This window comes from Ovis canadensis, chromosome 18 (assembly GCF_042477335.2).
Source record: "Ovis canadensis isolate MfBH-ARS-UI-01 breed Bighorn chromosome 18, ARS-UI_OviCan_v2, whole genome shotgun sequence".
Taxonomy (NCBI): domain Eukaryota; kingdom Metazoa; phylum Chordata; class Mammalia; order Artiodactyla; family Bovidae; genus Ovis; species Ovis canadensis.
In genome coordinates, this window is record NC_091262.1 from 19,045,764 (window position 1) to 19,073,234 (window position 27,471).

General features: G+C 45.9%; 1 protein-coding gene across 7 annotated transcripts in view; it reads left to right on the plus strand.

Moving 5' to 3' along the window:
- The window catches only part of ADAMTS17 (ADAM metallopeptidase with thrombospondin type 1 motif 17), a 398,399-nt gene that overhangs the window by 239,950 nt on the left and 130,978 nt on the right, over window positions 1-27,471 (plus strand). For 4 of the 7 annotated variants that reach the window (XM_069559119.1, XM_069559121.1, XM_069559123.1 and 1 more), the window contains exons 11-12: window positions 13,009-13,113; window positions 14,095-14,240. In XM_069559119.1, coding sequence (XP_069415220.1) covers window positions 13,009-13,113; window positions 14,095-14,240 — 251 coding nt within the window. The remainder of the gene's footprint in view (window positions 1-13,008; window positions 13,114-14,094; window positions 14,241-27,471) is intronic. The other 3 variants (XM_069559120.1, XM_069559122.1, XM_069559125.1) reach the window with 1 other exon arrangement.

Consider the following 27,471-nt stretch of genomic DNA (forward strand, 5'->3'; position numbering starts at 1 on the left):
GTCCAAACATAAAAGTTATAAACATTGGATGGTAAATATTTATTAGAAAGGGGAAATGAACTTTATGCAATTAGCCCAATCCATCTTTTTTTTATGATTACAAGTTCCTCCTGTCTCTGTCAGCAAAGTTACTTACAAAGTCATTATTTAGCAAGACCTTAAAGCTATTTAAACTCAGATATGCTGCCAGGTGAAACAAGGGTGAGAAGGCCAGAATAGGACTGTCAGCTGAAAGGAAGAGTGGGGAGTTAGGGCATCGTTCTGCCAATGATCGTGGCCTCACAAAGCCCTCACCCCATTTCAACATAAAAGAGGAATTTTTTATTATTATATATTTATTATATATTATAACATTCTATTTAGTACCCAAAAGTCTTAAAAGAGGAATTTATCTGCCCCCGCCCCTCACCTGGTTCCTAGAGATTCTCAGTTGAAAGGTGCATCCTTCCACCTTTTCTGTATCTTAGCAACACATTGCACCACTGCTGCTCCAAGTCCATGCCTGACTGCCCCACAGGGAAAGGAAGGTGTCGGGAAGTGATGCACAGCGGCCTCACTGGTTGACTTGAGCAGGGGTGTCCCAACGTGTGATGGTGTTGGGTCCATCTTGTGAGTCCATCTCACAAAGGACTGAGATGTGCATATGCCACTATTAAAAAATATATATATATATGTATATTGAGCATGGAAGTTGTGAGCCAGTTGTTGCAAGGAGGCAACAGTGTCTAGAATGGTGTCATTAGAGAGTCATGCATTCTTTTCTACCTAATGTTTGCTCCTTTGCTCTTTTCCATTTAATTCTCTTGGCCTTCATTCAGCACAGGGTGGAGCTGCTGTCCATATCACACAGTGGTTAAGATGAGTTTTGCAGTCATGCTTATGGTCTCTCTATGCCTCAGTTTTCTAATCTGCAAAATGAGAAAAATAATTCTACTTACACAGCATAGGGTTGTTATGAGGGTTGAGGAACAAATTAACTGGAGCCCTTAGCACATAGTAGATGCTCAATAAGCATTAGCTATATTGTTTTTTTCCATCAACTCATTTCCTAGAGTCAGTGGTAGAGGAGATGTTGTTTAGCTGACAGTCTCACTGGCTGGTCTTCTTCTGCATCTGTCCTCACCACTCCTCCTTTCATCCCGGGAGCCTGTGACCTCTAGGAGCTGCTCTCCAGGGTCCAGCATCTCTCTCTCTCAGTGTGCTTCCAGCGCCCAGACTGGGAAGCCTCCTTCTGTCCTTCCCTGAGTCCCAGGGAGATTCTCATGGTCATCTTGATGGATGGAAATCCCTGTGGTGGGCAGAGAGCACAGGGTGTCGGGATTCCACCTTGGAACCAACAATATTCTTTTCTGTGATGCTGGTTATTTCTAACCCTGGTGGATCATTGGCATCTCCTGCACGGAAGAAGGCCAATATATGTGCCCCACTCCGGATCTTCTCTGTTAGGATCGCTGGGGGATGGCCTTCAGCTGTTTCTTTTTATTCAGCTTCCCCAGGGAGTCTTATGCTCAGCCTGATCTGGAACTGCTGATCTAAGTGAAACCTGCCCCCTTCATGCCAGCGTACCTGGCCGGGGTTGAGGGTTCAGGTGATGGCTGGCAGAACAGGAGCCTTGCCCTGCCGCTCTCAGGCAGACAGGGCCCCATGGTAGGACGCTGGGCTGGGCGCCAGGTTGAAAGCCGTCTTGCCTGCCTCAGTCTCAGCTTCCTGCCCAGCGTCTGCCGCCTCTCTCAAAACTGTTGAACTTTGGCAACAGATGGCCCCAATTTTCCAGAAGTGTTTGAATGCAAGCAGTGGACTGCCTCCTCAAAGTGCTCTCCAGACTTAGCAAGTTGTGTGTTATCCTTCACTTCTTGCCTGCCGTCCTTGCCAGTTCAGTGCCTGGTGCCCCGGCCCTGGCCTCTCCCAGTGGCCCCCACCCTAGGTGTCCCCAGCCAGGTGACAGCCTCTGCAACTTTGGGAACACAGAGGAGGTGACCAGCCTTCCAGAAGTGGGGCTGGCACGCCGGCCTGGGGGAAGGCTTCAAACCGTAAGTAGTATGTGTGGAAATTTTGGATGAGTAATTTTTTTCATCCAGCTCTTAGAATTTCATTTTATCTCCCTTTTGGCTTGTGTTATCAGCAACACATTTCTGAGGGTTTTTACATAACCTTCCCATTCATTATTGTTCTGAGCCAGAGCTCCTCTCCAAACAGTGCATGGAGAGGGTCAGAATGGCCTACGAGGGACACCACCACGTGCAGAAAAGGACAAAGCCTTGAAGGCGTGAGCAGGAGTGTCCTTCTCCTGGGACACTCAGGTCTTCCACGTGTTTCCGTGGTATTCCAAGGAAGCTCTGCCCAGGCTTATTTGTCATGTAGCACCTTGAGGAATTGTGCAGCAAAATGTTCTCAGTAGACTTTCACCAAACCTTAAATGTGGCCAGTGAGCTAACAGATGCTAGACCCTGGGAAGTGGGGAGAGGAGATCGGGGACCCATGGGCAGTGTAACCAATGGATAAGAGTGTGTTCTGGGGTCAGGACAGATCCTAGCCCTGCAGTTTAGGCGAGTCGCTTCATTCTATTTCCTCTTCGCAAAATGTGAGTGGTGACAGTTTCTGTCTCATGGCATTGCGTGAGTAGTAATGAGGAGTCCTGGTGGGGCTCTTAGCCTCATGCCTGGGCTAGGTAAATTCTTAGAACATGTCACCTTTCTCTCTCTGCTCGAGCCTTGCATTGCTTGGCAAGTGAATCTGTTTGTTCATTCGTGTGCTCATTCAGCACATGGTCTTTGTGTCTGTACCCTGTGCTGCCAGTTGTGTGCTAATGATATGAGGAGGCAGACACAGCTGCTGCTCCCCAGGAGCTCAGGAGGGAGAGCTGGAGGGTGGGGGGTGAGACTCCTGGGCCTGTCACCCTCAGGACCAGTTAGGTGGGAACTCTCTTAGAGCCCTGATGGGTTCTTCCTGGGGGGAATGCACAAGAGCAGGAAAAACTTCACAAGGGTGGGGAGGAATATGGCAAGTGATGTCCTGGCTCTCTGTTAAGATAATTTAGCTCTCTGGTCTCTTCCCTGGCCTCTCTGAGGACCGCCGGATCCCCACACCTTCTCCTAGGCTGTCTGAGCTGTGTCAGTCTGAACATTCAAGAAATGAGCTTGTTGCGAGTTGAAAGGCATTTCTCTCATAATAAATTCGCGTATCTCTTCATATATGGAAAAGTCAGGTGTGTGCTCTTTTCTGTGAACTGTTTTCTGAAACCTTTTTTTATATTGGATTGTTGATTTTTTTAAGTAATTTGTTGGAAGTTTTAATTATTAAGGAAATTGGTGCTTTAGCTGAAATATGAGTTGCAAATGGTCTATTTTTCAGTTTGTGTTTTACTTTATCTTATTAAGGTGTGTGTGTGTGTCTAAAGTGAAATATATAAATCTCCTTTTAAGGCTTCTGGGTTTTAAACCATGTTTAGAAAGGTCCTTCCCACTCCTAAACTATAAATAAGTTTAATTTTCATGACTTCTAGTATTTTTATTATTTAATTTTTATGTTTAAATCCTAATCCAATGATCATTTATTTTAGTGTAAGGTGTGAGGTAGGGGTCTAACCTCACTTTGCTTCCAGATAGCTACTCAGGTGCTCCATACTATTTATTGAATAATTCATTTCTCCCCATAAATTTGAAATACTATCTTTATAATATACATTTCTGCATATCTTATATTTTAAAAATATTTCTGGATTTTCCAGTCTGTTCTACTAATGTAATCATATGCTTCTTAATATTTACATGACTGTAACTTTATAAAATATTTTAATACACTAAACATATGCTGTTTCAAAATCTTACTGGCTGTTATTTCCTGTTTGTTTTTCCATGTGGTCTTTAGAAACTGCTTTTATAGTTCTAAATTACATTGGTATTTTAAATTGTTACATTATTTTATAGATTAACTTAGGGAAAATATATAATTTTATATATACTGTTCCTTTACATCCTGAGTGGATGTAAAGGAATCTACCCCTCCTTGGGGGAATTTTAAAGTTTTTTTTATGTAGATCTTACAAGTTTCTTAATATATTTGACTTTCAAAGTTTTTTTCTAGTTTTTTCCCCCAAATTTGCCTGATCATATTCAATAGTATCTTGCTGCTAGCTTGTTTATGTGATCTCATCTTCTATTTTTTTAAGATATTTTATAGAGAGTTAATATATAGTCTCTATACAAACAACTGACTCATTGGAAAAGACCCTGATACTGGGAAAGATTGAAGATGGGAGGAGAAGGGGATGACAGAGGATGAGATGGTTGGATGGCATCACCGGGTCAATGGACATGAGTTTGAGTAAACTCTGGGAGTTGGTGAGGGACAGGGAAGACTGGCGTGCTGCAGTCCATGGGGTCACAGAGAGTTGGACACGACTGAGTGACTGAACTGAACTGATTGTATATTCAGCATCTGATAATTCTATTATATAAACACTTTTAGAATTTAAATCTTTTGCTTATTGTTTCTGCTGTCACTCATGTTTCTATGCTTGACTGTGAGTTTACCTTTATTGAAGGTAACCAGGAAATTCTGAGAGCCTGAGTGATAGTTGTTTCCTTCAGGGAGAATTTATATTTATCTCAACCAAAGCCAGGAAAGGCCACTAATCCTTTTGGACTGGTTAATACTCTTCCAGATTCCCTGGTGTAATCTGGGTATCTCAGGTAGATCTTGTGACCTTGCCACCAGTCCAGAACTTATTCTCCCAAGTCTAGTGTGAAGATTAGAGCTGGGCCTCAGGGCAGCACACCCCTTGTATGTGCTTACCACGGATTGGAATATGTTTGTAACTATGTATAACCATGGATTGGAGTATGTTTGTATGTATAAATAATCGTGTGTGTATTCTGTGTTTGCTTCCTTGACTAGTTCTTTTTACTTCTAATGAGCTCAGCAGTAAGAGTTATGTTTTACTACAATACTTATATTTGTATAGTGGAGGAACAGCCCTGCCTCCCACAGGGTATCTATTCTGACATTTGCTGGAAGCAAAAGTGCCTCAGGCACACTTCTCTTTAGAGTTTCTGTTTCCTCACTCCATGAACATGATGAAATCAGTGCCTTTCCACCTCCTTTCCATTCCTTCCACCACTCAATTTTATTATTTTTATTAGTGGCTAACATTTTACCTTTAAAATTCTTATAAGTTCACTTATAAGTCTTATAAGTCACATAGTCATGTCCAACTCTGTAATCCTACGGACTATAGCCTGCCCAGCTCCTCTGTCTATGGAATTCTCCAGGCAAGAGTACCAGAGTGGGTTGCCATTTCCTTCTCCAGGAGATCTACCCGGCCTGAGGATTAAACCCAGGTCTCCTGCCTTGCAGGCAGATTTTTTTACCAACTGAGCCACTAGGGAAGCCCTTAAAATTCTTATGTCTCAGTTATTATGTTTATCTCTTATGTTTTGCTCCTTTCCCAGCTAGAAAAGTTGACAAAATTGGGAGATATGGACAATCTCCTATTGCCCCCACCCCTCTGTACCTTCTTTTCCAGCCTGTTTTTATCCATTTTTTTCTGCCTCACCTGGGTTTGTATCTGCATTCTGTTCTCCAGCTTCAGTCCTCCATTGGTTTCCTTCAATGCTTTTATCAATGTTTACTTCCAATCCTTTTCTCATGAGTTTTCCATTAATGTCTTTGTTGAGTGAAGTTCATCCTCTAGTATTTTTTCCAAAAGAGGACTTAACTCTTTATATGTTCAAAAATGTTTTCCAGTTACCTAAATATTTGAGCAGATGTTTAGTTATTAGACACTTCTTGGGTTGAATTTGTTCTTTGTATTTGTCTAAGCATTGCTTTACTGCCTCTTGGCAGTGAATGCTGCTATAGAGGAAGGGGCATTTAGCCTAATATCTTCATCCAGTATCTGTGAACGGCTCCCTCTTTGGGAGGGTGAGGAAGAGTCTCTGTCTGCCTAAAATGTAATTTTGCTTTATCTCTGAGATCAACTTTATTAGGACTTGCCTCTGTATTCATCATTCTTCGCCTTTTTTCCTGAAACAGAGCTTTGTCTTTCAATCTGAGACTGAGATCTTCTTTCATTTAAGGATAGATCTTGAATTTATACTCAAATACCTTTCCTGTTGTATTACTTTAGTTCTACTCTTTAGCAGTCCCATGCTCCTGATCCAGCTTGGGGTCCTTGACCTCGATGATCATCTGCCTCTTCATTGGGAAAGTAGAGAAGAGAAAGCCCCTCCTCCCTGCCTCCCACTTATGCTTATGTCAGCTCTCCTTTGTGTGTCTTCCATATCTGTTGTTTCCTCTTACTTTTTAAAAATTACTCGTTCATTTCTATTTCATTATATTCACTTTTTCTCAATCATTAGCTCTGTGTACCTCCCTGTGTGCTCAGTGGCATGTCTCTTCTTCATGCCGCTTTCAATGTGGTCATCGTTGGTCATCTGACTTTATTTTCTCTTATATTTCTTGATCAGGTTCTAATAGCTCATATTTTATCTCCTTTGACAAGACCATCTTTTTCCTGAGTTCTTGTGTATTGGCTTTTTGCAAATGCAAATTTAAAAAAGGCACAACTACTGTGTTTTTAAAACTTTAATAGTACTATGGTTGGACATTAATTAATTGTAGCCATTCCATGATCATATTGTCTGATGAGTATTCTTCATCTGCTTTCTCCCTCCTGCTTTTTCTCTCTTTTTTATTTGTAGTATCTTAGTTATATCCTGTACTGCTTCTTACCTACTATTGTTCACTCTGAGTTATTCCTGGACCAGCTATTTATAGGATGTTCATGTCAGGAACATCCTGGTTTCATCCTAGCAGGAACTCTCCTTATGAGAAGAGAGAGAGAGAGAGAAAGAGAGTGTGTGTGTATGTGTGTGTCCCAACTTACAAGGACTGCTCAACATTTAGAGTCTCTTTCCAGCTTTGAGATATGACTTCCAGCACATATGGTTTATTTGTATTTCCTTGTGAAGCTCTGATTTACCTGCTTCTCCCTGTGATAAGTCCAGATAACCTTCCATCACCAGTCTAAGTGTTTATTTATTTATGTAATAGTCTTATTGAATTATAATATGCATACAGAAAAGTACACAAATCCCTAAGTTTAGGGCTTGATTAGTTTTTATAAGGTGAATGCACCTGTGTAGGCACCACACGGGTCAAGAATGAGAATATAAATCTTGATAAGTGAATTCCCAGTCCTGTGTTTCTGGCCCAGCTCAGGGCCCTTAAAGTCTGCAAATGTCTACCTCTTCATTGGAAAAGTGGGAAATATACAAATAGCTCACACAGCTCAATATCAAAAAAACAAACAACCCAAGCAAAAAAAGGGCAGAAGATCTAACTAGACATTTTGCCAAAAAAGACATACAGATGGCCGAAAGGCACATGAAAAGATGCTCAACATCACTAATTATTGGGCTTCCCTGGTGACTCAGAAGGTAAAGTATCTCCCTGCAATGCAGGAGACCTGGGTTCAATTCCTGGGTCCGGAAGATCCTCTGAAGAGAATGCCGATCCACTCCAGTATTCTTGCCTGGAGAATTCCATGAACAGAGGAGCCTGGCAGGGTACAGTCCATGGGGTCGCAAAGAGTTGGACACGAATGAGTGACTAACATATAATGTATCACTGATTATTAGAGAAATGCAAATCAAAACTACAATGAAGTATTATCTCACACTAATCAGAAAATCATCATCAAAACATCTACAAGCAATAAATACTGGAGAGTGTAGAGAAAAGGGAACCGTTTTACATTGTTGGTGGGAATGTAAACTGGTATAACCATAATGGAGAACAATCTGGAGTTCCCTTTGAAAACTGAGTATAGAATGACCATATGATCCAGCAGCCCCGCTCCTGAGCATATACCTAGGGAAAACCATAATTTGAAAAGATACATGCACCCCAGTGCTTACTGCAGCACTCTTTACAGTAACCAGGACACGGAGCAACCTAAATGTCCATCAGCAGAGGAATGAATAAAGAAGATGTGGAACTCATATACAGTGGAATACTACTCAGTCATTAAAAAAAATAATACCATTTGCAGCAACATGGATGGACCTAAAGGTTGTCATACTGAGTGAAGTAAGTCAGAAAAAGACGATATCATGTGACATCACTTTATATGTGAATCTAAAAAACGGTGCAAGTGAATTTATTTATATAACAGAAATAGAGTCGCAAGTGTAGAAAACAAACTTATGGTCACGAGGGGGCAAAAGTGGGGATGGTCAAGTTGGGAAAGATTATACACACTCCTATAGATAAAATAGATGACTAATAAAGACCCACTGTGTAGCACAGGGAACTCTACTCAGTACTCTGTAATGATCTGTACGGTCTCAGTTGTGTTCAACTTTTTTGTGACCTCTTTGGACTGTAGCCCACCAGGATCCTCAGACTATGGGATTTTCCAGGCAAGAATACTGGGATGGGTTGTCATTTCCTCCTCCAGGGGGATCTTCTCGACACAGGGATTGAATCCATGGTGCCGGAAGCCAGTGTGAGGAATCCCGCCCGTGACAAGGTCATGAGGAAGGAAGCTGACATACGCAAGGTGTGCTCAGACTTCAGGGGCCCCTCTGGAAATTCCTAAGCATGTGCCCCAACAAAAATCTGCCTGTTTTTGTGCTCTGCTTTTCCACTCTTCTGACATTCTCTGGAAAAAGTCAATTCAGGGCTTTAGTCTTCTGCATTTGAAAGAGTGTTTCAATCCAAATACCCCTCTGATGGCTTTCTAGCCTGCCTGCAGGACTCAGCTGCACGTGTGATTGTTTGAGGCCTCCTGACCGAAGGAGGCACAGGAAGCTTAAAACATCCTAGGAATGTAGGGGCTTCTGAGGAGTCAAAATCTTTAGAATAGGACTGATTAAAGGTTTCATTTGTTGAGCCAATGCTTGCTGCTAAATTTTCATAACCTTTATTTTTAGATATAGTTGGTATATAGAAAAACAAGTAGTAGACCTGGTATTAGCAACATTAGATCTTTGAGTTAAGTACCTTCTTTGTTATAACCCACTGCACCTTTGTTCTATAGAGAGGTAACTTTAGCCCTTTAAGGAGATGTAGATTAAAGAAAAACACTTCAGAGGAAACAAAATTAACATTCATTAAGGAAGAGAGCCAAAAAGTGTTAACAATTAGCCAGAAGATAATGTAAATCACCTGAGACCTTTTGTATACAAAATGATATACGGAAAGAGTCTGGGTTGCGAACACTCCATAATTTTGTGTTACCCATTGATCTCCATGTTTTATCAAAAGTATAAAAGGCCTTCTGAACAATAAAGGATGGGACCAGTTTCTCGGACTAGTCTCTCGGCCTGGTTTCTTGGGAATCTGGCTCCCCCCTGTGTCTCTGTCTCTCTTCTTCTCTCCCTTTCCCTTCCTCCGCTGTTTACTTTAATTTCAGGCTGAATCTCCACCTGGGGCGCGGAAGCCCGCCAAGTCTACTTACTTGCCCTGGCTGTTAAGACCCACACAAAAGGGAGCCTGAGGTGAGGCACCCTTAGATATTCAAGCAAGCGCCGGTGGCCCAGCGTAGATGGTGCAAATTCCTTGTCTGGAATTTTATTGGTCTTCCGCGTAACCCAAGCTATTCAGCCCTCTTCCTCCACTTAATCTTCCTACTACACTATAGTTTCTTAGTCTAATCTTATATCGATCAATAAATAAATTTTTCTCACGCCAACGCCGTCCACCCTTCGAATTCCCTGGATCCACCGGGGCTGGACCCCAGCACCATGGCTCCTGTGTCTCTCGCATTGCAGGCTGATTATTCCCCCACTGAGCCATTGGGAAAGTCCAACCTATATGGGAAAAGCATCTAAAAAAGAGTATATATATGTATAACTGATTACTTTACTATACACCTGAAACTAACACAACATTGAAAATCAACTGTATTCTGTCTGCATCTTGACCTGGCCTCCCAGAGTGAACCCGTAATGCTTACTACTAATTATTGCAGGCCTTAAGAATAATAATCCCATCTACTAAAAAGAGAAAAAGAAGGGGAAAGTGGGAAAAAGAGAGAAAGCTCTGTCATACTTGCCTCCGGGGCTGTTGTGAGCCTCAGGCTCACAGATGTCAGAGCATTTTTCATTTGTAAAGCATGCCTTCTGTCCATCTAGAAGGCATCACAGTGACAGTCATGGTGTGGTCCACCCCATTTGTCCAGCTGTGAAAAGGAATCACAGAGGGTGATTGCTTGGCTTGGGCACACAGAGCAATGCTGGTGGCCAAGCTGAGGTCAGAGGCTGTAGCTCTAAAGTCATTTTTTTCCTGCTCATCCTCCTTGTCTGTTTTTAACCTGACTCCCAACACTATAGTTTTCTCTTAGTCATTTTGAACTTCATGTTGAGATCTAATAGTGTCCCATTGTTCTAATAGACCCTTATTTGTCTGTTCTGCCTTGACAGGTGTTTGGGTTGTTTCCATCTTGGGAACTAATGCAGATACTGTGGCTGTGAACATTCTTGACAGTGTTTTTGGTGGACATACACACACGTTTCTGTTTGATACATACCTTGGAGTAGAATTGCTGGGTATTAGAATATTCTTCTCTTTACCTTTAGTAAATACTGCCAAAGAGTTTTCCACAGTTACAGAACTAAGAATCTCATCAGTTGATGAGAGCTTTCATTGCATCGCATCCTTGCTGACACCTGGTAGTCTCCAGGTCTTTTACTCTAGCCATTTTGGTGGATGTGAAGAGGTAGCTGGTTGGGGTTTTTGGTTTATTTTGTTTTCGTTTTTTAGCTGGTTGGTTTTAATTTGATTTTCTCTGATGACTAATGAAATCAAGCATCCTTTTGTATTTTCTGTCCATCCTATATGTGTATAGATCCTTTTATGTAAAATGTTTACTCAAATCTTCTGCTCATTTTCTGTTGGGCCTTTTTCTTGATTGATCAGTGGGAGTTTTTGGCTTTTGTTTTATGTATATTCTGGATACAAATCTTTGTTGGTTCTGTGCCTTACAAATCTTTCTCCCATTGCAAACATCTCTCACTTTCTTACAGTTGTTTTTGATAAACACAAGTTATTTATTTTAACATCTCCCTACCCCAGCTCATTTTAATACTTAATATAGTTTTTAAATTCATCCATTTCTTTCCCTTATATTTTATACTTTTTGTGTTCTATTTAAGAAATCTTTGCCTGACCTCATTCTCCTTTTGCTCTGATGATTGGAAAAGTTAAGATTAAACTGTCTATAAATTGCATAATAAACAGTTTGCACCAGTCTTCCTCTCTCTCCTAAGGGGCAGTTTGGTCTCCTAATCCCAAACACTCTTACCCCATAAATTCACCTCCTGAGCCCGCCTTGTCTCATGAACACATGTCCACAAACTGACACCACCCTCTGGAAGAGCTCTCAGATCAAAGTGCACGAGATCACACATTTAACGAGATGCTGTCAGTCTTTATGGGACCAGCCAGTGCTGAGCTCCAGCCGCTCATCCTGTTACTGCTCCATTGAGGGGCAGACAATGATGGGAATGTGGGGGCTTTTCTGAACCCAAATGTGCAAAATTCCGCTCAACTCATCAGCATCTTTAAGGTCACAGAGCAGCTCCGACATAGTTGAAAAATGAGAAAGGGCCGTGGGCTGCTCTGAGCTCATTGTCAAGCCCCGCGGCTCTGCCTTCCCTCCCTTTGCTCCTTTTTTTCTGTCCTTTCAACATCTAAACATTTTCTGACTTTGGACAGCACAGTCACACTCTCCTCTGAGCAGATGTTCACGATTACTTGGAACAGCCGGCCCCTGTACTGAGCCCCCACACCCTGGCGAGCCCGCAAGGGGACCCTTAACTGTCACCCTGCCCAAGGTGTGCCTCTTGGGTCAGGTCCCTGAAGGGGACTTCTCCCACTCCCCGCAGACCTTGTCGCCCTGACTGGCTCTGACATCGTGGAAGTACTGCATCTTTCAAGAGCCTTCAGTACATCTGTTCTCAATTTTCAGACCGCAAGGCGAGGGTTTGGGTGCAAGGAGTTTATCTGGGAAGTGATCCCAGGACGCCCTTGAGGGGGCAGGAAAGTCAGGAGGGACTCAGGCAAGGTGCACTGATGTGTGGACAGCAAGCCACCCCTGGGACCCTTGGAGCCTCTCACCCAGGGGACAGGTGTTCTCCATTCCTTGTGGTCGAGATTGCTCCATAGCCAGAGGATAGCTCCTAACAAACAGGAAGTCAGGGAGGCAGCAGGTCATGCAGACATTGTCCTGCAGGGGAGACCAAGGCAGACAGGGAGAACACTGGCCTATGCCTGTTTCAGTTGTTTTGATAAATTGTCTTCTTCTGAGCACTTTCTTGTGTCTGGTTAATACAAATGGGAGTCTGTGCTTTTAAATGCCTGTTCCTGTTTCAGCAGAATTATTTTCATTATATATTCATGGATGGTAAGACATTTCTGTAGCTGCAATACTCTAAGAAGTCACACGTGGCTCAGCTGAGCTAGAAAGCAGGTGACCTTGGGGAGGACTGAAGCTTGCCTCTTTAAGCCCAGGGCGGCCCTGAGCCTACCTCGCCTGCTGGACTCTGTCTCCTGAGGTCACACAGCTGCTGCACCAGCCTCTGCTCCAGAGCCAGCCGGCCCTGAGGAGGCTTGGTTGCTGCAGTTCTTTTCCTGTGTGCTCTGTGTGACGTGTGGGAGTCTGCCTTGTATTAATACCTTCCTACATTGAGTGTGTCTACTTGTTAAGAGCTTCCAGACTCCAGCCTGTGCCAGACACCTCCTAGGCCCTCAATAGCTAGTTCAGGAACTGCTGAGCTCAACCCCCATGAGACCCGCCCTCCTAGAAGTAAATGCACGGAATTTTGTCGAGCTAAATGATCTAGTTGAAATGAAGCATCTATTTTTTTGACATGCAGATTCATGACCCTTCCTCCTCCCCTCCTGTTTCATATCCCAAATCCAAACCCGTCAGGGGGCCCCGCCTCTGACCCTGCTATGACCTGAGTGCAGAGTTCTCGGCAGTCACGTTCCTTTCCTTGTCAGCAGCATCTGATGTGCGCTGGACTGTGGTGCCTGGTGGAAGGAGATACATCCTGCAAGACCAAACTGGACCCTCCCCTGGATGGCACAGAGTGTGGGGCAGACAAGGTAACCCCACTTCCCATTGCGCCTAGCAGGCAGCCAGTCCCAAGTCCCCTGCACACTGATACCTCTTCTGAAAAGTGCACTCAGGAGCCCCTGACATGCCCCGGGCCACCCCAGAAATGCCCTGGAGCCCACTTCAGGCAGGGAGGGACACATTCACCACTCTCCTTTTCCTCTTATACAATAATCATTTACTCAGTATTTTTATTAAATTAACTCCTTTTGTTACATGAGTGAATTTACTTAAAATGTTTATATCAGCAGACCGTAAATGGAAAAACAGAATTACTTGCCATGCACAAATCCCTGTCATAAGATGATTTTAATGAGAATGGTGCTAGAGGTGAAGTGCACCCGCCTTCACATCGATTTTCTTTAACAGGAGAGATGGAAGTGTTAGAGGTGGTCAGGGCCAGCCGCCACAGTCTGAGGCTTTCTCTTTAGTCTTACTGTAAGAACTGAAAGAGAGGCTATAATCACGGCTGTTTAATCACATCTTGTGCCCCAGGGGTTGTGCTGCACACTGTGGGAAATTATTTTCAAGGATTGGCTTTCTCTTATCCTCAGAAAGAGCCATGGTTCTCTCACATGGCCCCAGCTGTGTCATCTCCCAGCGCCAATCCCAAATCTGAAGTTCAAAACTACAGAGCCAGGAAATACTGGCTTCCAGAAAGAGGCTCACACTAAACAGTCTGCAGAAGGTGAAGTCCCTCCATGAGCCCGTGCAGTCATCCTTTTCTTGTGGGAGTTTTGAGAACCTGCACTGGACACATCACTACGTTTAGGGCAAAATCCCAGAGCCTTAGAGGTGTCAGGTTGGATACGGAAGGAATGTTACCCAAGTTAGCAAATGTACATACCCCCAAATAGTCTGCTTTTGTGTAAATTATAAAAATCGGGGGCTTTGGGGGGCATGGTGTTTTCTCATGTGGAAGGGATCAGTTACCCATGAGTGAGCAGCTTTGCCGCCCTGCTGTGTTTCAGTGGTGCCGCGCGGGGGAGTGTGTGAGCAAGACACCCATCCCAGAGCACGTGGACGGAGACTGGAGCCCCTGGGGCGCCTGGAGCATGTGCAGCCGCACGTGTGGGACGGGAGCCCGCTTCCGGCAGAGGAAATGTGACAACCCTCCGTAAGTCCCCCTCCAGCCTTCTCCCGGGTGCCTGGATCAGGGTGTCCAAAGGGCAGCTCTCGCTGCCTTAGCAGGGCAGTCTGTCTCCACTGAGGCTTTTAGCTGAAGAAGAGTGAACTCAAACCAAAGGTCCCAGGTGCCGGGCCTTGTGTACTTCAAATAGCATCTCAGCCCAACAGAGCTCTCTCTGTGACAGGGAGGCAGTGAGTCCTGTGGGGAGCTGGCTCGTCTCCCTTGCGTGGGCCGTGGCAAAACCGTTTCCCGAGACAGCTGGATGACAATCCCTCCTGGCCTGCTTCGAGGCTGCCTTAGAGGAGGGTCATCCAGGGAAGCCAGCAGACCTTGGGGAAAACGGGGCTGACTTTCAAATTGGCTAAGAGCTGAACTGGGAGCAGCCTGGCTGTTGAAAAATCACAGAGCATTTGTGCATTTGTGGGGTCTGCTCTTGTGTATCCAAATATCTTTTACCTGTCCTGTTAGAGCTGACAGAAGATAACCTTTTGGGTTGTTCTTTTTTCCCTCATAGGCTTCCTTTTATTGACTATGAGAACACTTTGTTCACCTGTGATAACCCTGCTCACCTCTATACATTTGATCTGAAAAACTCAGGGCTAGATCTTATCCTCAGTTGTAGCAATTCCTTTATCACAGGTTTGGCATATTTTTTCTCTTGAAATTTCCAACTTTTAATATTCCTTTAAATAATCTGTTTTATATCTTATGTGCCATTAACTACATCACGTTACATTTGAAAATGAGAAAGTTATAAATTATGACTAAAAGGAAATGGTTTATATCAACAGCTAAATCACAGTAATGAGTGATTAGCACACTTTTCTTGTATTTAAAAATTCTGACACCCAAGGTATATCCCAGACCAATCAAATCACAAAGTCTGGAGGTGGGGCCAAGGAGTCAGATGTGTGAATCTCTCCGGGTGATTCCAATGTCCAGCCAAGGCTGAAAACCTCTGGATTAAAGGAAAACTTGCACTCACAGATGAGGCAATGCCGAGAACACTGTACTCTCTGGTAGCACCGTAAGAATTGGTGTTACGTACCATGTCTTATTAAAACTTCTCCTTCCAGTACTTAGCAGAGTGCCTGATGCATGGTGGGTAGGTATTTAAACTTTTAGAAGTGAGTTCTTAATTAAAAGCATAGGTGGTATATTACGATTTTCCAGAGAGGCAGAACCAATATCCATATATATATATGATTTATTATCAGCTCACATGGTCCTGGAGGCTAAGAAATCCCTTGATCTGCCACCTGCAAGCTGGAGGCCCAGGTGTAATTCAGTATGAAGGCCAGAGAACCAGGGAGCACATGTGTAAATATCACTCCAGGGGCGGGAGAAGATGAGAGTAGACATGCCAGCTCAAACAGTGAGGGCTGTTGTTCTCATGAGGCCCTCAGTTGGTTGGGAGATGCCCACCCGCACTGGGGAGGACATCTGCTCTAGGAATCCACTGATCCAAAGGCGCATCTCACCCAGAAATACACTCACAGACACTCCCAGGACTAGTTTGTGGCACCCCATGGCCAGTCAAGTTGTTCTATAAAATTAGTCATCATAGGAAGGCAGATGATTAGAAGCGCTATTTAGCTAAGTGGCGGGAAATTAATAGTGGTTTCTGGTTTTCCGTTGCGCTGTGATGGTGGTAAAATAGTTCCGCCTCTGGCCCAGAAGAAGAGAGCTCTGGGTTTGAAATCATGGTATGGAGATTTGGGCCTGGTTTGGTTGGTTATTGGTCCTGTGACCTCAAGGCAGAAGATCCTTCTCTCTCTGCGTCTCAGTTTCCTACGTGAGAGGACGTAGAGTATAGTAGGTACAGTAGGAGGAGCTAGGCTTCAAATCCCGGGGCCACTTTTTATAGCAACATGTGACTGTTACCTGCTTATTTATCTAAAAATTGGAACAATCCATGGGGATCCACATGGAGTACATGGTCTATATTTAATTCATGACCCCTCTTGATGTTAGCACTAAGAGAAGAACAGGGGCAGGACCACATGCCCTGCCTCCTACCTTGCTGTTTTGAGGCTCAGAGAAGGAAAGGCTTTGTCAACTGCAGAGCACAATTTGCAAAGGCTGTGGCTGTCATGGGTGTCCCATGTTTCTGATTGGAGCTCAGGTGCCCTGATTGAAGACTGCTGTCCTTTGGTACACTACATACTTCATCTCAGGTGACACCAAATAAACGGTATAGTAGAGGAGTATCTGACTCTTTAAATGCCTCTGAAAGGACTCTATGTCCCAACAATACAATTGCATTTAGGTAAAGGCTCTGTTGCAAGAATAAGATGTTATTTTGAGCATGCATGCTAAGTCGCTTTAGTCATTCCAACCGTTTGTCACCCCTTGGACTGTAGCCCTCCAGGCTCCTCTGTCCATGGGATTCTCCAGGCAAGAATCCTGGAGCGGGTTGCCGTGCCCTCCTCCAGATCTTCCCAGCCCAGGGACTGAACCTGCATCGCTTCAGTCTCCTGCATCGGCAGGCAGATTCTTTACCACCAGTGCCACCTGGAAGCCCAAGATGTTATTCATATTGATTAACTGTGTTGGGCACAACTTTCATGGGACCGACCAGATTTTGTATTTTGTGAAGATGGTGTTGGCTAAGGTGCCCACATGCTTTGTCCCCACCCCTGATGCTTTCTCTGCTCTGGGACACTCCAGGGGCATTTTGTGTTGCTCCCAAGTGTCCAGGGAAGCTGGCATCTGGTGAGGGCCCCTTTGTGCCCTGTTTTTATCTTAGTCCCACCAGCCACGCTTCCTTGGTTTTTCTCTTGGACACCTCAAACCTAACACTTCCTAAACTTCCTTCTCCCTTCCCCTTAGTTCCCCTCCCAGCCCACGTCCCCTTCAGTAAATAGCACCACCAGCTGTTGCATAGCTTGAGTTCAAAGCCCCGAAGTCCATATGTGTCCCCTTGTCGCTTCCCTTCCTCCTCTGCATCTGATTGTGATAAGAAAGGGCACACGGGCTTTCACCAGGTGCCAGCTGCCCTTCTAGGCATTTGCACGTAGTAAATCACCTAAAGCTGCCGTAAGGGAGAAGCATTCTTTTTTTATCCCCATTGTACGTGTTAAAAACCGAATCGTATGGAAGTTAGGTGACTTACCACATGTAGTAAATCACCCAAGCTGCCATGAGGGAGAGGCATTCTTTTTTTAATGCCCATTGTGCGTGTTAAATAACACTGAATCGTATGGAAGTTAGGTGACTTGTTCCAGGTCACACACCTCGGCGACAGCAGGTCGGGTCTGGATCCAGCAGCAGTGTTCCAGGGTCTTTTCAAACCATGAGCATCAGCCTCCCTGTATCCCCTGTGCTCTCCCTCCCCAGATTCATTCTCCACGGCCAGCCAGAGGCATCCCCTCTCTTGTCAATCACAATCTCTTCTTGCTTCAGCCCTCCTGGTCACGCCCCGCTGTACTCAGAATTAAATTCATGCTCTTCACTGTGGCCCCAGTATTACTTCCTATGGCTGCCATAATAAATTACCAGCACTTAGTGTCTGAAAACAACATAAATTTATCCTCTCCGAGTTCTGGAAGCCAGGAGTTTGAAATCCGAGTGTCAGCAGGGTTGATTCCTTCTTGAAACTCTGAAGGAGTAGCCCTCGCTGGCCCCTCATCCACCCCAGCCCTCCCCTGGCAGCTGCCAGCCTTCTCTGCCCCGCAGACGCACCGCTGCACCTCTGCCTTCACAGAGGCATCTTCTCTACACATCTCTTCACTTCCTTTTCTCTTCTCAGAACACTAGCCATTGGGTTTGAAAGTGAAAGTGAAGTGAAGTCGCTCAGTCGTGTCCGACTCTTTGCGACCCGTGACCTGTAGCCCACCAAGCTCCTCCGTCCATGGGATTCTCCAGGCAAGAATACTGGAGTGGGTGTGGGCAAGCTCAAATTCAGAGATCCTGATGATACCCATCGAGACCCTTTTCCCAGATAAGGTTGCATCTGCAGATTCTGGCCAGGTGTGTCTTTGTAGGAGAAGGTACCTCCCTATCCAGCCTTCCTTTCTGTGCTCAGACACCAGCCCCGACCCCCACCCCCAAGTCAGTGCCCCTTCCCTCCCCCCAGCTCCCTCTGCCCTCTGTGTCATCTCTTTAGACTGGCCTCTTCTGACCACCGGGCTGGAGGTGGGTGCCTGCTCTGCACGCTCCCTCCGTACCCTTCCCTCACTTTACAGGCATCACAATTTATACTCATCTGCATTTGCTGCCTTGTTTTCCTGTGCCCTCCCCTGCTGGCCTTTGAGCCGTGGAGCCCCGTCCTCCTATGCCCGCAGTAGACCAGCCCTCTCTAACGCGTGCTTGAGCGCCTTGCTGTCTGTGTGCGTGCTCACTGAGAAGAGGCGGCTGTTCTGATCTGCTAGTACTGCAAAACACACAATCTTGTCTTCCCCCCAAAACACAAGCGTGATTGTGAATTATTAGTCAGAAAAGAGGATCACCAGGTAGGCCCTTTCCCTTGTACCGTCTCTCGTCACAGAGGCCCACGGGCTGTGAACAGCCAGGAGTGGGGTCCAGGTGTCTCTGGACCTGGGGCCATCTTCTTCCAGCCTGGCCTCCCAGTGAGGCCGTGTCACAGCTGAGGTGCTCAGAGCCCTCTCGAGAGCAAGCTCCAAACATAATCCAGCCTTGTTTATTCCAAGTGAGAGAAACAATATGCTTTTGCTCCTATAATAGTTACGCCTTGGTCGTCAGCTCAGTCTTTCACAATAACCGTGTGGCTCCATCTCCTGTTCTGAGCAGAAAGGACAGGCTCTTTGTTGCCTGTAGTTTTCTACAGGGTTTCCCACCTTTGTAGAGCCACCCAGGTGAACGGGAGGAGAAGGGACCTGCCTCGGGAGCGGCTTCGCAGCAGGCCTGGGTGCTTCCCGGGAGCAGCAGGAGCAGCGAGGGTTTGCTCAAGTCCAGGCAGCAGCTGTCAGCCTGTTTTTGCGGAATGGCCTGAGGTGGTGATTGTTACAAAGCACAGCTGATGGCGGCCCTGAGCCAAGCTCTGACCAAAACAGCATCCTCTCCCCAGCTCACTCCTTAAATCACCACGCTCACTGCCTTGAGAGCTCCCAAGGATGTCCAAATCTCATTGCTATGTGCGTCTCAGACTTGGAGCACTCCCACCACCATCTCCCCACCCCCTACACTTTATATTCCTGGCACCTTTCCCATCTTCTGCAGCTGGTTTATTCACTGTCCAAAATACTGGCAAAAGAGTCCCCCCATTTTTTCTCTAAGTCTTGGTCTTTACAGCTATTGGAATTTTTATTTCTTGCCAACTGACATCAAGGCTTTGGGGAGCATCTATGGTTTTCATCCAGCTTCCTAAGCTTGTCCTTTCGTGCCTTAATTTGTGTCGCTGTTAGTGCCAAGACTGTGAGGCAGAGAGCTCATCTCTGATGCGAATTCTGGTACCCCATTAAGAGGCTGTGTGGGGGGAGGGCAGAGGAGTAGGGCAAAGAGAAAAGGCTCCACTGATCTTGTGTGAAGAGCCAGCTCTGCACAAAAAGGACAGGGATGTGAGTGGATCTTAGAAGCAGGGGTGTGACAGGGTTCACCATGCAGCATCCACCCGTGAGCATCAGAATGGACAACAGCCTGCCTGCTAAGACTCAGAGGAGTGAAGTTATGTGCCTGTAATGGCCTTTTGCTTCCACAGTGAAACCCCTGTATGTGTGCTTTTAACATACCTGGTGTTCACAGCGAAAGTTTTTAAAAGTCCCAGTTTTATTCACTTGAGCCTGAATTACATGTGTTGCTTGGCACCTTTCCGAGGCAGCCTTAACACTAGGACGGCAGCTGCCCTGGGCGGGGCGCGTTGGCAGCCCTGTGGCACTTTGAAACCCTACCTTCCTTGCTCCTCGGAGCTTTTGGTGCAAGACCAGGAGGTGAAGCTGACTCTGCCGTCTCTGGGTGGCGAGTGGGTGTCAGCCACTGTGGTGACTTTATCTTCTCATCTACCTTCGTTCAGTCGAGCAGAGCAGACAACCAAGCCTTGCCTCCGCTCAGCTGCTGCTTGCTTTTCCTTCCACTTGAATGCTGCCTGTCACTCAAGGAAAGGGCACACCTGCCCCCTGTGACTCTGAGCAGCCCTTTGGCCCCCTCTGCCCTGCCCTGGGTCTACCTGAGGCCCTTGGGACCCACCTGGCAGGAGCCGTGCCCACCCTTACAGGAGCTCAGAAGGACTCAGCTTTCTGCCCACTTTCCGATTTCCCCCTCGGACCGTCCCTGCCTTGCGCTTTCCCCTGTTTTAAATGTCTTTCTGATGGTGTGATGTGCAGAAAGGGTGTGATGTGCAGAAAGGGTGTCTACCCCTGGGTGCGTGGCTCCCAACATAGCCCCACTCGCCATGGTGGAACACGTGTGCTGGGTGTGTGTGCAGGTCCATTGACTCGTGGTGCACGTGTGAGTGGCTGAGGGCCTGGTTTGCAGAGTGGCTGTGGTGTCCCCCTGCCCTGAGCAGCAGTGGCCTCCGCCAGCCTGCAGCCTCCCCAGTGCTCTCCATGTGGTCGGTGTATAGTGTGTGTCAGTGAGGTTGTCCTGTGCGTCTCCTTCATAAGCAGTCAGGCTGAGCAACTGAGTGTGTCTTGGATATCCATTCCTGTGACCTCCCTGTTCCAATCATTTGGGTTTATGTCTAAATTCTTGCTTTATTTGTGTTTGTAAAGTCCTGATAGAGTACAGATAGAAATTGGGGATTGATATTGGAGCATCATCTTGAAAATCCACCACGCCCCTAAAACCTGTCTCGGTGAGTCCAGGCTGGCCTTCCTGGCCCCACGACAGCCAGTGGGTGGCCCCCTTCCACAGCCTGCTCCTACTGCAACCAGGCGTGCTTGTGAGTCACACTTTCTTATCTCCACCTCTTACTTTCCTGCTGAGAAGTTGTTGAAAACGTTGGAGCTTTGGTTTCCTCATCTGAAGGACGCAGTCAGGACCCCCCATCTGATTCTTTCTGCCAACTTAACGAGGTAATGAGTATCAAGAGCGGGCAGAGGGTGTGCCCTCTGGCATATTAGCCTGTGATCACAGATGATGTGAAAGTGCCTCTGGCCTTCCCTCTATCCTCAAGGATGAGATTTCAGTGTGCCGCTGCCTCCCTTTCCATTTACATGAGTCTTCACGGAGCCTTCTGGCCCTTCCAGCCCCTGTGGGAAAGACTGAGGACAGACAGCTATTCTACCACAAATCCAGCCGTGTTCACCATCCTCCATTTTAGCCATGTCCAGCTTGGTTTCTCTTGTTTTAGCCTTCCTCGGTGCTTTTTATTTTATCTACAGTGCATGACTCGAGGTAAATGAGAACCCTGCTCCTCAGACTTGGGGAGGGTTCTCTCTCTGGCCTGTGTTTACAGGTCCACTACAGCATCTCCTGAAGGCCCATGCAACTCAAATGTGGTCCACTCTCCTGTGTGCCTTCCTTGGTAAAGCTGGTCCCTCCTCCAAGTCCTCCCCCAGAACTTCTGTTCATAAGCCACTGTGGACCTTCTCATCAGACATGCCCTCCCTCCACAAAGATTCTCATGCATCTTCTTCATGGCGTGTATAGAGGGCCTCCTTCTGGGGTCTTGGCACCACTGTGTACCCAGGAGGCCCTCACTGGTGTCACAGTAACACTCAGATGGCCTGTATTACTGGCACCATCTTAAAGAGTGAGTCAGCTGAGCGCAGAGTCCTGCCACAGATCAACCTACCAAAACTCGGATGATGTGGGTAGCAGGTCATGCTGCTTGTGGCTTGCTTCTTCCTTTTCCCATGCTGTTCAAAATAGTGACCAAAAGGAAAACTGAAAAAAAAAAATCTTTTAGTCATTTTTTTGAACAGGAAAAGCTTAATGTAAAAAAGCATTAACTTTAACAGGTGGTTGGAGTATAGGGGAATTAGCTGCTAAGAGGCAAAGAACTCTAAAAACACAGAAAGAGTAGATACAGGAAGCAGCCTCTATCTTCAGGTCTGAGGCAGGGCACCCAAGGGCAGAACAAGTATGGATGAGGGTGCCTATCTCACACACACACCCAGGGCTGAAATTCCTTGGGCCTGTTGGAGAGTGTATACCCAGGGCCTGCTGGATGAGGGAGAGGTTTGCAGAGATGCTGCACTGGTAGAACTCTCTGGAAAGCCATACTTAGGGATGTCAGAGAAAACTGTCCGAAGGTGAAACTGCATGTGATACCGGACTGAGAATTTTCCCAAAGTGTGGTGTGCTTGGAAGCTGCCTAGAGGAAGGTGGGCATCACGGGCCAGTAGGAGCCTGCTGGGAGAAGTCACATACCGGAGTCAGAGCCAAAGCCTGTCCCTCCTCTGGTGTGCTGTGCAGTCACTCAGTCATGCCTGACTCTCTGCAACCCCACCTACTGCAGCATGCCAGGCATCCCTGTCCTTCAGCATCTCTCAGAGCTTGCTCAAGCTCCTGTCCAGTGAGGTAGTGATGCCATCCAGCCATCTCATCCTCTGTTGTCCTCTTCTCTTCCTGCCTTCACTCTTTCCCAGCATCAGTGTCTTTTCTAATGAGTCAGCTCATCTCATCAGGTGGCCAGCATATTGGAGCTACAGCTTCAGCATCAGTCCTTCCAATGAGTATTCAGGACTGATTTCTTTTAGGATGCACTGGTTGGATTTCCTTGTAATCAAAGAGATTCCTAAGAGTCTTCTCCAGCACCACAGTTCAAAAGCAGCAATTCTTCAGCACTCAGCCTTCTTTATGGTCCAGCTCTCACATCCATACATGACTACTGGAAAAACCATAGCTTTGGCTATACGGACCTTTGTCAGAAAAGTAAGGTCTCTGCTTTTAAATACATTGTCTAGGTTTGTTTAGGGCTTCCCTTATGGCTCAGCTGGTAAAGAATCCACCTGCAGGAGACCTGGGTTCAACCCCTGGGTTGGGAAGATCCCCTAGAGAAGGGAAAGGCTACCCACTTCAGTATCCTGCCCTGGAGAATTCCATGAACTGTATAGTCCATGGGGTTGCAAAGAGCCGGACACAACTGAGTGACTTTCACTTTCACTTCTAGGTTTGCCATAGCTTTTCTTCCAAGGAGCAACTGTCTTTTAATTTCATGGCTGCAGTCGCCATCTGCAGTGATTTGGAGCCTAAGAAAATACAGTCTGTCATTGTTTCCATTGTTTCCCCATCTATTTACCATGAAGTGATGGAATCCAATGCCATGATCTTCATTTTTTGAATGTTAAGTTTTAAGCCAGGTTTTTCACTCTCCTCTTTCACCTTCATCAAGAGGCTCTTTAGTTCTTCTTCATTTTCCGCCATAAGGCTGGTGTCATTTGCATCAGTTATCAGTTCAGTCGCTCAGTCATGTCCGACTCTTTGCGACCCCATGAGTCGCAGCACGCCAGGCCTCCCTGTCAATCACCAACTCCCAGAGTTCACTCAGATTCACATCCATCAAGTCAGTGATGCCATCCAGCCATCTCATCCTCTGTCGTCCCCTTCTCCTCCTGCCCCCAATCCCTCCCAGCATCAGAGTCTTTCCCCATGAGTCAGCTCTTCGCATGAGGTGGCCAAAGTACTAGAGTTTCAGCTTTAGCATCATTCCTTCCAAGGAAATCCCAGGACTGATCTCCTTCAGAATGGACTGGTTGGATCTCCTTGCAGTCCAAGGGACCCTCAAGAGTCTTCTCCAACACCACAGTTCAAAAGCATCAATTCTTCGGCGCTCAGCCTTCTTCACAGTCCAACTCTCACATCCATACATGACCACAGGAAAGACCATAGCCTTGGCTAGACAGACCTTAGTCGGCAAAGTAATATCTCTGCTTTTAAATATGCTATCTAGGTTGGTCATAACTTTTCTTCCAAGGAATAAGCGTCTCTTAATTTCATGGCTGCAGTCACCATCAGCAGTGATTTTGGAGCCCAAAAAAATAAAGTCTGACACTGTTTCCCCATCTATTTCCCATGAAGTGATGGGACCGGATGCCATGATCTTAGTTTTCTGAATGTTGAGCTTTAAGCCAACTTTTTCACTCTCCTCTTTCACTTTCATCAAGAGGCTTTTGAATTCCTCTTCACTTTCTGCCACAAGGGTGGTGTCATCTGCATATCTGAGGTTATTGATATTTCTCCCGGCAATCTTGATTCCAGCTTGTGTTTCTTCCAGTCCAGCGTTTCTCATGATGTATTCTGCATAAGAGTTAAATAAGCAGGGTGACAATATACAGCCTTGACATACTCCTTTTCCTATTTGGAACCAGTCTGTTGTTCCATGTCCAGTTCTAACTGTTGCTTCCTGACCTGCATACAGGTTTCTCAAGAGGCAGGTCAGGTGGTCTGGTATTCTCATCTCTTTCAGAATTGTCCACAATTTATTGTGATGCACACAGTCAAAGGCTTTGGCATAGTCAATGAAGCAGAAAGAGATGTTTTTCTGGAACTCTCTTGCTTTTTCCATGATCCAGGGGATGTTGGCAATTTGATCTCTGGTTCCTCTGCCTTTTCTAAAACCAGCTTGAACATCAGGAAGTTCACAGTTCACGTATTGCTGAAGCCTGGCTTGGAGAATTTTGAGCGTTACTTTACTAGCATGTGAGATGAGTGCAATTGTGCAGTAGTTTGAGCATTCTTTGGCATTGTCTTTCTTTGGGATTGGAATGAAAACTGACCTTTTCCAGTCCTGTGGCCACTGCTGAGATTTCCAAATTTGCTGGCATATTGAGTGCAGCACTTTCACAGCATCATCTTTCAGCATTTGAAACAGCTCAACTGGAATTCCATCACTTCCACTAGCGTTTTTTGTAGTGATGTTTTCTAAGGCCCACTTGACTTCACATTCCAGGATGTCTGGCTCTAGATGAGTGATCACACCATCATGATTATCTGGGTCGTGAAGATCTTTTTTGTACAGTTCTTCTATGTATTCTTGCCACTTCTTCTTAATATCTTCTGCTTCTGTTAGGTCCATACCATTTCTGTCCTTTATCGAGCCCATCTTTGCATGAAAATTTCCCTTGGTATCTCTAATTTTCTTAAAGAGATCTCTAGTCTTTCCCATTCTGTTCTTTTCCTCTATTTCTTTGCATTGATTGCTGAAGAAGGCTTTCTTATCTCTTCTTGCTATTCTTTGGAACTCTGCATTCAGATGCGTATATCTTTCCTTTGCTCCTTTGCTTTTCGCCTCTCTTCTTTCACAGCTATTTGTAAGGCCTCCCCAGGCAGCCATTTTGCTTTTTTGCATTTCTTTTCCATGGGGATGGTCTTGATCCTTGTCTCCTGTACAATGTCACGAACCTCATTCCGTAGTTCATCAGGCACTCTGTCTATCAGATCTAGGCCCTTAAATCTATTCCTCACTTCCACTGTATAATCATAATGGATTTGATTTAAGTCACACCTGAATGGTCTAGCAGTTTTTGCTACTTTCTTCAAGTTCAGTCTGAATTTGGTAATAAGGAGTTCATGATCTGAGCCACAGTCAGCTCCTGATGTTGTTTTTGTTGAGTGTATAGAGCTTCTCCATCTTTGGCTGCAAAGAATATAACCAGTCTGATTTCAGTGTTGACCATCTGGTGATGTCCATGTGTAGAGTCTTCTCTTGTGTTGTTGGAAGAGGGTGTTTGCTATGACCAGTGAATTTTCTTGGCAAAACTGTATTAGTCTTTGCCCTGCTTCATTCTGCATCCCAAGGCCAAATTTGCCTGTTACTCCAGGTTTTTCTTGACTTCCTACTTTAGCATTCCAGTCCCCTATAATGAAAAGGACATCTTTTGTGGGTGTTAGTTCTAAAAGGTCTTGTTGGTCTTCATAAAACCATTCAACTACAGCTTCTTCAGTGTTACTGGTTGGGGCATAGACTTGGATAACTGTGATATTGAATGGTTTGCCTTGGAAACAAACAGAGATCATTCTGTCATTTTTGAGATTGCATCCAAGTACTGCATTTCAGACTCCTTTGTTGACCATGATGGCTACTCCATTTCTTCTGAGGGATTCCTGCCCGCAGTAGTAGATATAATGGTCATCTGAGTTAAATTCACCCATTCCAGTCCATTTTAGTTCACTGATTCCTAGAATGTCGACGTTCTCTCTTGCCCTCTCCTGTTTGACCACTTCCAATTTGCCTAAATTCATGGACCTGACATTCTAGGTTCCTATGCAATACTGCTCTTTATAGCAATATTGCTATAAAGACCTTGCTTCTATCACCAGTCACATCCACATCTGGGTATTGTTTTTGCTTTGGCTCCATGCCTTCATTCTTTCTGGAGTTATTTCTCCAGTAGCATATTGGGCACCTACTGACCTGGGGAGTTCCTCTTTCAGTATCCTATCATTTTGCCTTTTCCTACTGTTCATGGGGTTCTCAAGGCAAGAATACTGAAGTGGTTTGCCATTCTCTTCTCTAGTGGACCACATTCTGTCAGACCTCTCCACCATGACCCTCCCATCTTGGGTTGCCCCACAGGCATGGCTTAGTTTCATTGAGTTAGGCAAGGCTGTGGTCCTAGAGTGATTAGATTGACTAGTTTTCTGTGAATATGGTTTCAGTGTGTTTGCCCTCTAATGCCCTCTTGCAACACCTACCATATTACTTGGGTTTCTCTTACCTTGAGCGTGGGGCATCTCTTCAGGGCTTCTCCAGCAAAGCGCAGCCGCTACTCCTTACCTTGGACGAAGGGTATCTCCTCACCACCACCCTGCCTGACCTTCAATGTGGGATAGCTCCTCTAGGCCCTCCTGGGCCCGTGCAGCCACTGCTCCTTGGGCGTGAGGTTGCTCCTCCCAGTCGCCACCCCTGGCCTTGGGCATGGGGTTGCTCCTCCCGGCTGCTGCCCCTGGCCTCGGGCGCGGGGTGGCTCCTCTCGGCCGTTGCTGCACCGTTGCAGCCTGGCACTCTTGGCCACTGCCCCTGACCTCAGACGTGGGGTAACTCCGTTTGGCTGCCGCCTTTCGGGCACAGGGTCCTCCCGGCTTCTGCCCCTGACCTCAGACGTGGGGTAGCTCCTCTCAGCCGCACTTAGTGCGCAGGTCGCATATATCCCCTTATATTTGCAGTATTCTATCATTTGCATATCTGAGGTTATTGATATTTCCCCTGAAAATCTTGATTCCAGCTTGTGCTTCATCCAGCCCAGCATTCTGCATGATGTACTCTGCATATACGTTAAATAAGTAGGATGACAATATATTGCATTGATATATCCTTTCCCAATTTGGAACCAGTCTGTTGTTCCATGTCCAGTTCTGACTGTTGCTTCTTGACCTG